Raw genomic sequence first — 12,635 nt, forward strand, 5'->3', positions numbered from 1 at the left:
GTTGAGTAGTCCCAAAATTTTTATTCAACTACTTTGAGACCTCTAAAAATTAGATAAATGATCTAGCGCTTTCTCTCTGTTCTTTTTTTTGGACATTTTGAGATCTGGCATGGAAAAGAAATTATAGTTAGATAGATTTTAAATTTTTTAAGTGTTTCCAACTGATTATTGGGCTGTTAAAAGAGCTAAAAAGGTTGTATTAAGAACATATGCATTGGTTTAGCTCAAATAATTGATTTTGAGGATTCTCTAATAGTTTTTAATGTTCTGAAACATTTACGATAAATAAATAATGGCTTATTTGTGATCTAATAGAATAAAGTCAAGTGTGTGTGTGAGTGAGTGAAACTAGGAAATTAATTAGAGATAGATCAGCTTGAGTCTTTAGGGGGAAGTTTGAATATAAGGAGTTTTTTAATCAAATTTATAGAGGTGAAAAGATGGACAAAATTTATAAAAACTAATTTAAGTTAAAGGATAAAATAGTTTAGAGATTAAATGGGTAATGTAGGGAACTGTTACAGTTAATTTTGGATAAAATAAATTATTAAAAATTATTAAATAATTATATTTATTATTATTAATTTTTGTAGAATAGCATTTGTGTTGGTGGCAATTTTGTACACGTTTTGAAATGCATAATTTTAGCTTGAAAAATAGGTAATAATGATTATTCTTTTTATATTGGGAAATTGTTATTTTATACTATTAGGTGTGAGTGTGTGTATATATATATAAATTGTTCGAAGAATATTGTGCCCACTGAGGGCTTGTTTGATTGATTCTAGACTAGAGATATGCATATTGAGCTATCTAGCATGTTTGTCTAATATCTGAAAATATCTCATTACATTATTCCTCTTGAGAATGCTAGTTTTTTTTTTTTTTAGTGATGACTTGGATTGTGGAAATAATTTCTTACGACAATTCAATTCTATCAAGCATGCTTGGTTGAATAATATGATTTAAACTAAAAATAATATGATTTAAACTTTTCAACCATGCTTATGTGTTCCGGAGTTGTTTTGAACGTGATGCATTTGTAGGGAAGGTAAGGAAGGATATAATTGTGGGGGATGTGTTGGAGATCATTTTGTTATCATTTTGGCCATATGATAAGCCACCACCAAGGATCTCTTGGTTGGCACTTCTTGTCAGGGCTCCTTTCTCCTAATTTGGAATTGTGGGACATAACATTGGACACCTCTGTTTTAAAGTGAAGAGTTTAGTCTTGCAGGTAATGTATTTTTTACCATAGGCAGTATTCTCAAGGTAGACTCTTGCTAGTGGAAAGTGGATGGGAGGTGTAAGGAAGGGTTAGTGATATCATCCCCTATTTGTGTAACTTTTTGATATATTTATTACCTAAAAATAAAAATAGTATACCCTTGTTTGTTAACTGCTTTTGCAAAAGATATTGTTTATATAAATACATGTTGCAAAATAAGATTTTGATTGGGTTATTAGTATATTTAAGATTTTCATATATTACTAAAACATTAAATCTCACATGTGACGTCTTACATTTTTCAAATAAGGGTTCCGGTAGAGCAAAGGGAAAAGCATGGGACAATTGGGCTCTAATCCTCATTTCTTCCTTCCCCTTCGCTAGACTTCAATGTATCTTACCATGAGTTTATCATTTCATATCCCTTTTTTTTTTTTAATAAAACATTGTTGAATTCAACTATTCCTGTAGCATGAGACTCCAAAATTCGTTACTGTTTGAATTTGAAATCATCTCTCTTGAAATTTCCTCTTTAATTTGACGTGCTTTAAGGATATACAAGAATATATTATTGGAAGCATGCTTCATTTTATGATGACTGAAATGACAAATACGTATAGATGCGGCACAGGTCCGTATTTGATAATAAGGGGTTTGGGTACATATAGGGCGGAGACTGGATTTTTTCAGTAACTGTTTTTATAAACTTCATTACCGTACAGTGATCGACTTGTTAATGACCGAAATGTGTTAAACAAGTCCGTGGTCAACTTTTGATTGGAGATAGAATCATCAGACGAAGAAAAGATCATGGTCTATATTATTCTTGTTTAATTAAAAGAAGCTGATCAATCCAAATAAATAAAGCAGTCCAATCTGAATTTGTCCCAGCATCAAGGACAGGTTTATTGGGGAACACAGAGCCAGGCTGTATATATTTCCATACACAAAATAAATAACCAGATATAGGAAGTAATTTAATAATTGGGTGGTCTATATCCCTCGCCACTTGGGGGCAGTGTAGGGATGCTTTGTTCGTTTCTGAAGAAGTTGGAAGGATCAACGTGGGTTTTAATTCGAACCAACCGGTCGAAGTTGCCCTTGAAATACTCCACCCCATAAACACTGCCTTCTCGGTAGCTATTCTTTCCATTATGGTTGATACCCAAGTCAAGATCCTTATAGTTGAAGAATGCTCCTCTAGGGTTCTTGGACACAAACGGTGTCATGTACTGGTGAAGTTTTCTCGTCTGCTCTATGTAATGGTCCGCCACCTCTTTCCCCGCCTCATTCCAGTTTGCTTGATATTGCACCTGTTATTAGAAAAGCAATACGTAATTGTATGAGAGGAATTACATGGATACATATACAGGCCTCCAAATTAATTCAAATGTATATATATATACACACCTTCCATAGATTCCCAGCGCGATGAGGGAAAGGAGTTGCGGTGGATGGAATCTCATCCATTCGTCCGCCATAAGGATTGAAATATAGAATCGTGTCCTTCAATTCTATCATCTTCTTCCATATCCCTTCCAGCCCTTCTCTGGAAATAGGTTGCTCCACATAGTCAGACTTCCATTTCATGTAACACAGCGACTGAGGCGTCCTGTCCAGTAAAATCTCAACCGGCTCTGTAATATCAATGTTTTTCCAGAACAGAACCGATTTAATCCAGCTTGTTTCAATGCAGTCTGATTGCTTCAAACTCAATTCAGGAAACCTGTCATTCATGATAGAGAGAAGTCTTTTGGAGTCGCCAAGGAACATGGATATGAATATGACCCTCACAGTCTTCGTCCCATTTTTAGTACCATTCACCACGTCAATAATAACCCTAATAAAGAGGTCATTATCAATGCTCGGAGCGACATGCTCCCACTTGTGCAATATATCTGTGGCGTTCTGCTCCAGGGTCCTAGCCACTTGGAAAACAGTGACCACCTCAGGGACTCGAACTAGCTTCAATTTGTACGATACCACGACTCCAAAGCTAGCTCCGCCACCACCTCTGATGGCCCAAAATAGATCCTCACCCATGGATTTTCTATCGAGCAATCTTCCATGAACGTCGACTATTTGTGCATCGATGACATGATCCACCGAGAGACCGTATTTTCTCATCATATTCCCATACCCGCCACCACTTATATGTCCTCCAGCACCAACTGTGGGACAAGCCCCAGCCGGGAAGCCATGGGTTTTACTCTTCCGAGCTATGCTATAGTAAAATTCACCGAGAATGGCTCCGGTATGAACGGAAGCCGTCTCGGTATCTATATCAACCTGGATGGATCGGAGGTTGAACATGTCGAGAATGAAGAAGGGGAGTTGAGCTCTGTAGGAGACGCCCTCATAATCGTGGCCTCCGCTTCGGATTTTCATGAGCAGGTTGTGGTTTTGGGCGCAAATAACGGCAGCCTGGACATGGGAGACATGCAAGGCGGTGAGTATAAGGTATGGTTTTCGGGTGTAGGAGTTGTTGAAACGGAGATTTCTGATGTAAGCTTGCAGTGTGGAAGAGAATGAGGCATTGCTAGGGGTGAAAATGGCGGAGGTTATGGGGTGAGACGGCTCGGAATGGTTCACGAGGCAATGGATCAAAGTGTTGTGCGAGGAAGAAGAGGCCGAGATTTGTGAAGGAAGGGAAAGGAGCACGAGGAGGGAAAGTAATGAGAGTAGTAGTAGTATTGTTGAACGACCCATTGTTGTTGGTATTGGGGTCTATGCGGCAATCTGTGTTGGAATTTATAGAGAATTGTTGGCGGCCACATACAAATCATTAAAATAATAAATGGCAAGATAATCTATCTAATATAATCTATCTATCTTCTAATAGAATGGAAACCTTATATATTTAAGGTATTTGTTTATAATTAAATCAATACATATGTGTCATTTATAGATTATTCATTCCATAATAGATTATTATTATTAATATTGTTAACACATTAAAATTTACTTCTTTTAATTTGATTGGATAAAAGTACATTAAATATATAAGACTAAGTACTTAAGTGTTACCGTTGATAATATAGCAAAATATAAAATTTATATTGTAAAACTATATATAAGGTTAAGTACTTAAGTGTTACCTCTAACAATATAGTAAAGTATAAAATTGTTATTGTAGAACTACAATTCTTTGAACAGTGACAGAATGGGGCTCAATTTTTTTATTATTATTTGTGGTCAAATAAAAAGGCAAAAAAGATGAAATGAAAACAAAGAAGTATAACATTTCTATTATGCACAAGTTAAATCTTTAACATGTACATTTTTAATAAATATGTAAATTAAATAAATAAGAAATGTGAATGTAATTTTTTTTTATTTGTGGTTAAATAAAAAAGACAAAAAAGAACAAAGCAATTGAAAAAAAATTGGTGGACAAAAATACAAGGAAGAAGTATAATGTGCATGGCATTGGTATTTTGGTAATAACTTAATCAACAATAGAAAATGTCAGAATATGATCCTTAGTGAAATAATAAATTTAATTTGTACAACTAAATGAACTAATAGAAAGCCACCAGCTTGTCATGGTCTTGAAACTTTCTTTTCTTTGAATTGTACCGGCCTTAACTTAATCAATCTCTTAATTTTGGCTAAGTTAGCTGCACCCTCATAATATATGTAAAGAGGCTAGACGCTTAGAACATGTGAAAGAATAAATAACTTGAACGAGCGGTTATTTATAGATTTCTCCCATCTACTAGAAAGTTCCCACCTCTTTAATGGATGATAGAGATCAATCCAATCTTACAGCATATATTCATTCTCTAAAATATTTTATAAAAATATCTAGATATTTATAATGATATTTCTAAATACTTTATCTCAAAATATTCTAGACACATCTACATTCCTCCTTAAGTTTTTAGAACATTCTTGAACATACTAGATTCTTCTTGAATGTAACTCCCTTGGAATTCTTTACTTCATCCTAGAGGTCTCCAAAAGCTCTTCAGCTCTTGGAGTTTCTCCTTTCTAAACATAGCTTGTGACAAGCTACTCACAGCGCCCCTGGTTTCATTTTTGTAGCGCAATATTTTTCAAATATAAAAATAAAACATACTTGGCTTTCAATTAAGTGTAGAGAGAATGATAGTTGGGTATTAGAATATTGAATTGATGATAGTTAAGTCCTCGATAATTTTTTTTGAAAAATTAGTTAAAAATATTAATCTAGATAATTATAAATCTAAAAATTTTAATTACAAATAAGTATTTAAGTATCAAATGTAATCCTTAGATTGTAACAAAAGTTTTTGTTTGTAATTGTTTGGGAGTTTAGAATAAAATGAAAAGGAATGATTATCAATAGAATGAAATTGGTTGGAGTGAGACAGGGTGGAATAGGATGCAATATTCCATTATATTGTTTGGGATTTTTATTAGACAAATGGGTGATTTTATTTAATCATTATTTAAGAATTATTATGAATTAATGGGTTTGAAATAGATATAATTATGTTTTTTAATTTTAGAATGAGAGGAAGTGAAAGAGCAAGAAAGAGTGAAAAAGATGAGGATAATTTTATAATATATTTATATCAGATTATTCAATTTTCAACATCCCAAATTGAGGGTCGAAATAAATGGATTTAGGATAGTTATAGATCGCTTGGAAAGCTTTCTCAAACCATTCCACTCCATTTTAAAAAATTCTTTTAAATAAGGGTATAAAACTTTTAGCCATCCCATTCCAAAAAAAAAAAAAATCCCAAATTAACACTACATAAGTGACAGAAACATTTTCCACTCATGCCAACTTTAATTGGTGATAGATTAATATTACTTGTATTGTTATCATATGTAACTATAATTTATTTCCCTTTGCGTTGTTCGGGGAGCCTATATTTTATGGTTACTATAATTAAAATATGTTATTATTGTATTATGTTTACCTTTGTGCTTGAAAAAAATGATATGGGAAAATAACAGGGTTGTAGTAAATTATAGATGGGCATTTGAAATATAATAACCTGCACTTTTATATGACTAAATTTTGAAATCATTCTTGCTTATTCCTCTCTCCCAATCAGAAAAAAAGATGTGCCATATTTACATCCTATGTGGCATTATTTTAGATATATAATTAGAATATAATTACCCTATAAAAATTTCTCCCCTCACATCATCTAAAAAAATTCATTCTCCCTCAAAAAGAGAATAATATAAAAAACATATTACCCTCTCACATTTCCTTTTCACTATTTATATTTATCCTTGTCTGATCCCCTCACCTTTTAAGTACCAAAATTACCTCTTCAATTTAATCTAATATACTATGTTATTCAAATAAAATCTCCATAATCTGTAAAACAAGACATATTATTCAAGCATTTACTCCCCATTTAATAATGCATGAAAAGGTTGGACTTACATAATATAAATATTAAATTTCACTCTTTTTTTATTATTGAAAGGTTAATATTTATCATAATTAATAATAAAATTATGTTATAAGAGCTGTATGACAATAAAACTTGACAAACTTATTTTGATTAATATAAGCTTTGTACTCTATAGAAAAAATATATATATATATATATATATAGACACACACACACACGTATTCGATTGGGTGTGATGACAATAATTGGTTGATTTTCCCATCACATTCCCTTTGATGAGGTACAAAAGCCGCACTGTATTCTCAATCTCATTGGTAGATGTAGAATAGCTAAATACTCTTGCACAATGACATGGTTTTGACGGCTGGATAAAAAACTCTGGATAGTTAATTTTTAAAAATATTTTTCTTAGGTACATGGGCAAGACTTTACTAATACTGCCTGTGCGGGAAGATTTAAAAAGTTCTAACTAAATATGAAGTTATTTATTTTCATATTGAAAATTACAAATATGATGACCGTCAAAAAAGAAAGTAATTTATTTAAGATTACAATAAGTAATGGGAGATAAATATTAAGCATTATAAATACAAATATCATAAATCACAATTAATTTATCAGTGATAACAATCATAAAAGTATATTATGTAACGTAAAAATGAAATCAAATATGACATTAAACTTCCAATACTTTATACCTAGAATAACAACACAATTGAAAAAAAAACAATTATTTAAGAAAAGCCATATGACAACAAGCAATATGTTCCCTTATGCATGAAAAATTACAAAACTATAAATATGAAATCAATATGACATTAACATTTCAATACTTTACGCCTAAAATAACAACACAATTTAAAAAAAAACAAAAGCAATATTTTCTTTTATAGTGCAAGAAAGTACAATTTATTTGAACACATGATTTGCACAAATTTTTTTATTGAACATGGCAAGGCAAGTTAATTAGACCAAACATAAAAGAAGTATATATATACATTCACATGACATTCTAGACCAATATGATCTAAAAGAGAATGGACATATAATTGCATCCCAAAAAATGCAAAAAAGTTTTCACCATTCACTACCAAAAAAAAAACAGAACGCCAAAAATCCAAAAGTTACCACTGTAACAATTGTCATTGATAGTTTTTGTTTGTCGAAGCCAAAACTTTTTCTTTAAAATAATAACTTATTTTATGCCACATCACTCCACCGCATGTGCATTACGTGATGCCACGTCACTTGCCATATATGTGACAGATGATGCCAATTCACAAACCATGTGTTCAGTAGATGATGCCACATCACCCCACCACCTCATGCCATATCACCCGCCACGTGTGCACTTCCTTAAGCCACCTTCTGTACTACACCACCAACTCATGCCATGTCATTTGCCACGTGTGTGCCTCTTTAAGCCACCTCATGGGCCACATCATCGCCATACATGCACGTCACCCTCCACGTGTATACTTTCTCAAGCCACCTCATGTGCCACATCACCACCACATGCTACGTCACATATTGGTTGCAAAATATGCCAAAGCCAAGGGATTTGAATCCTTGACCTCCCACCTTTAAGTTTTAAGCCTCCCTTATTTACCAGTTGAACTAAAATACACCTACAATTATTATATGAAAAATTTAATATATGTTATGTACACTACTAGAAAAATGGAATTTAGTGAGGGATTGCTAAATTACATTTTAGCTAAGAATTTTGTCCCTCACTAAATTCATAGCTAAAAAAGGGCTTGCTAAATTTAGCGAGGAATTGTATTTCCCTTGCTAATTAATGAGTGATTTAGCGAGGGATTCAATCCCTCGCTAATCCCTCTTTAATATTATTCAAAATTTGATAACTTTAGCGAGGAATTAATCCCTCACTAATCCCTCGCTAAATATGTTTATATTTAAAAATAATTATGCCACATCACCCGTCATGTGTGATGTCAACTTGTGACATGTCATTAACAACCTCATGCTTTGTCAACCACCATGTCACTATCATCTCGTGTCCTATCACCCACCACATGTGCGACAATACTCATGACATGTCATTATCCACCTTGCGCCATGTCACTTGCTCCTTACTATATCATATATTTATCATATTTATGCCAAAGCCAATGTTTGAACCCTTGATCTCATACCTTCTAAGTTTTATGCTCTCCTTCTTTGCCAGTTGAACTGAAAGGCATCTGCAATCATTATATGAAAAATTAAATATGTGTATATATATTATTTAACTACATAAATATATCAAATAATATATTATAAAAATACACATTACATATTAAATTTTATTTTCAATTATTAATATGTTGAAAATATTTATATTTTATTTAAATTATTCTTTATATTATATTTTTAATAAAATATTATTTTATTAATGAAAATTAACTTAAAATAAAGAAAATATTAAATAATTTTATTATGAATATTTTAGTTAATTTCTAAATTTAATTATTATTTTTAAATGAAAATAATTAAATGTATAATTAAAAGTTATTGTCAAAAGTTAATTTTTTTTTTGGTAGTAATTAGCTAGGGATAGAATTCCTTGCTAAATCTCTTGCTAATTATCTAATTTTAGAGAGGGATTGACAGTCCCTCACTATTTTCCTCACTAATTCTCTTATTTTAGAGAGGAATTGACAGTTTCTCGCTATTTTCCTCACTAATTCTCTTATTTTAGAGAGTGATTGATAGTCCCTTGCTAATTTCCTCACTAATTTTAAGTCAAGCTATGAAATCAACATCCCTCGCTAATTTTTTCGCTAATTTTGTATTTTAGAGAGGAATAGATGATCTCTCACTAAATTTCCTCGCTAATTTATATTTTTCTAGTAGTGGTAACTGCACACATATACAAATAATATATTATTAAAATGACATACATATATTATATTTTATTTTCAATTATTACTTTGACAAAATAATTTATAAGGTTAAGGTGCAATTTTGACCAGAGGAGCAATGTTGCCCCAAAACTAATCAAAAATTAGAGCAACTGTGTCTTTCTATTAAAATGTCCATTACTATAGTTAGTGGAACTCACTTTTCATGAGTTAAGGTGAAATTTTTCCCTCGTAGTTTAAAAATCATAAAAATAAATAAAAATAAAATTATAATAATATTAAATAAAATAATATTAAATGTATATATAAAAATAAAATTATAATAATATTGAATAAAAATAATATTAAATGTATTTATAAAATAAATATAAGAAAAAATATAAATTATAATTTTATAACTTATCAAATATTAGTGGATTTTGATTAATATATGAGTATGCTCAAAAGTATTTATATTTTCACCTATAACTATTGATATCTTCATAAAAAATAGTCTCAAATCTTATTTTATACTTGTAAATTGTTCAAAAATAAAATTGACTTTTAGTAAAATCTAATTTAAAAAAATTAAGCTTTTTTAATATTATATTTAAAATCATCCGGTTTTCTAAAAATCACTCCGGTTCCCACTTCAACTTTGGTTTTTGGCTTAATAGCGACTTAACTCTTTTCCAATCTAACTCAATCATGAAAATAATTTTTTTGGTCCAAATTGAGTCATTAACGATAGCTTCAGTCGATAGTTATAGGTAAAAATGTAGATACTTTTGAATCCTCTCATATTTAATTTAATCAAGATCCACTTATATTTGACAAGTTATAAAATTATAATTTATAATATTATTAATTTATGACATTTTATTAACATACTATAAATTTTTTTCTTATATTTATTTATATATACACATTTAATATTATTTTTATTTAATATATTATAATTTTATTTTTATATATACATTAAAAATTATTTTATTTAATATTATTATAATTTTATTTTTATTTAATTTTATAATTTTTAAACTGTGAGGGTAACATTGCTTCTTTGAGAATAGTTTAGAGGTAAAATTGTACTTTAACTCATAAAAAGTGCGTCCCACTAGCTATACTAACGGATGTTTTAATGGTAGGGGCAACATTACTTTGATTTGATTAGTTTATGAGCAACATTGCTATGATGAATAGTTTAGAGGTAACATTTCTTTTTTGAAAATAGTTTAGAGGCAAAGTTGCACCTTAACCCTAATTTATATGAATATTAAGGCAAGATTTTTTCCTACCATCTTTAATTCTTGTCTTCTTTTATAGTACAAGAAAGTATAGTTCTACCTTCTTCTAACCTCCACTATAACTCTCTTGAAACCCTCTATCCCCTGAAAGAAGAAGCAAAAAATACTTTCAAGCCATTAGATTTGAAAAAGTGATGGCAACAAAAGTATAAACTTACAATAAGCTAGGGTTTAAACATTGAATCAATAGATCAAAGTTATATCACAAAATAAGCCAACAAAAATAAATTTAGAATTGGCTTTCCAACTTTAGCAAGGTGAAAATATAAGAATTTATATGACAAAATAGGGGAACTAAAATTTCCCCTCTAATCAGAGGCTTTAATTATGTAGTAGAAATGAGATTTACATCTCTTCCTTATCTTTAACATATATAAATTAGTGGCTCCAACCAGTATGTATGCATAGCAAATATGAAAACATAGACATTTGAATCAATAATTTAAAATTTTTAAAACTCATTTATATTTTAAGTTGAAAAGCCTTTCCCATGGTGGAGAAATTACACTTAAACTTTTTATAAAACTCTTCAGATTTAAGAAAATAGATGCTCCTTATGCAAGATCCTTATCCTCCCCAAAAATGTACTTGCTTGTAACTTTTGCCTCACAATTTCCGTCCACAAGATCCTTATCAAATCTTAGTCAAGCCTAATGCAAATGAAGATTATTCTCTAGCTTGTTGTGAAAATATAATGAATGACCCCACTACTATAGAAAAGCAGTAAAGTGACACCATATATTACAGGCTATCTTACTTAATGGTTGATGACTATTAAATAAGGGGGGTTTTACTTGATAGTTACTTGGTGATAATCATCATGTATTTTCTTACTTGACAATGATAACCTTTGGTTAGCCATGTGCTTGTCTACATATTTTTCAACCTTTTCAAAGTTATGCAACACATATAAGTGTGTTTGCTCTTACTGTACACTTGAGATAGTAAAATTTTATTTCTTATTATTGTTAAAAATTGTGCTTTAGGGCCAATCATTGTATTATGCACATTGTTATTTAATGAATTTCTCTTTTATTATCATAATAATTGCATGTTCAATATGATAACTTTATCATTGGATAAACTATAGTAATTGTCCTAAATGTCCTTGGTTAGTCATCTATGAGGAATCATAGATGAAACAAGACTAGTATGACTTTAATTATAGAGATACAAATCAAAGTCATAAGCACTTGAAAGACTACAAGGTGCTGGACCGACCCACTAAGAAAAAGTTGTATGGTACAAGTCATAAACTTATCTCATATGTAACTAGATCACTAAGCCCTTTGACCTGAGATCATCATGGATTTCTACATGATGACCACTGAACTTTGACCTAGTCAAAAGTCACCTTTGACCGGGTGATTATAAAGGCTATGATTAAGTTTAGTAACATTTATGTAGAGGAATATAAGTGGTCAAGATAGAATTTATCCCTCACATTAACTGAGAGATATCATTGGGCCCCTCAATGAGTAAGATTGATAAAATGTATGGCCATACTACAATGGAAAAGGTTTTTCTATTACTACTGTCAGTCCACTTAGAGATCGAGAAAGTAACAATCAAGTAAAGGAGAATGATAATTTTATGTCTCATACTTGATCGAAATATCGTGTGACAAAAGGGATGTGATACGGTTGCATGATAGGTTACATCGGATCATTGATCCCCATATGAATTGGGTAGTTACAATGTTTTACTAGAGGCCACTTATGACTTATGAGCTAATAGCATAATTAGCCTACTGCTAATTTTATATGGGCTTATAAGGTCGTACATAAGAACAGCCCAACTCGAGTTATAATATTCAAGTTCATTGAATTTGAAATCTGTTTAGATTCAATGAATGTAATATGGGGTGAATGAATTATATATATATATATAT

At 30.8% G+C, this 12,635-nt stretch overlaps 1 protein-coding gene across 1 annotated transcript; it reads right to left on the reverse strand.

Annotated features, from left to right (window-relative positions):
• Window positions 1–2,205: 2,205 nt before the first annotated feature.
• On the reverse strand, window positions 2,206–3,937 carry LOC129286055 (berberine bridge enzyme-like 8). The gene is made up of 2 exons (XM_054922094.1): window positions 2,639–3,937; window positions 2,206–2,541 (listed from the first exon to the last, which is right to left on the reverse strand). The coding sequence occupies exons 1-2, from the start codon at window positions 3,935–3,937 to the stop codon at window positions 2,206–2,208; spliced, it is 1,635 nt and encodes a 544-aa protein (XP_054778069.1).
• Between the last annotated feature and the right edge of the window lie 8,698 nt (window positions 3,938–12,635).

The sequence above is a fragment of the Prosopis cineraria genome, unplaced genomic scaffold (assembly GCF_029017545.1).
Source record: "Prosopis cineraria cultivar Desert tree isolate PC_DT_omini unplaced genomic scaffold, ASM2901754v1 PC11, whole genome shotgun sequence".
NCBI classification, from domain to species: domain Eukaryota; kingdom Viridiplantae; phylum Streptophyta; class Magnoliopsida; order Fabales; family Fabaceae; genus Prosopis; species Prosopis cineraria.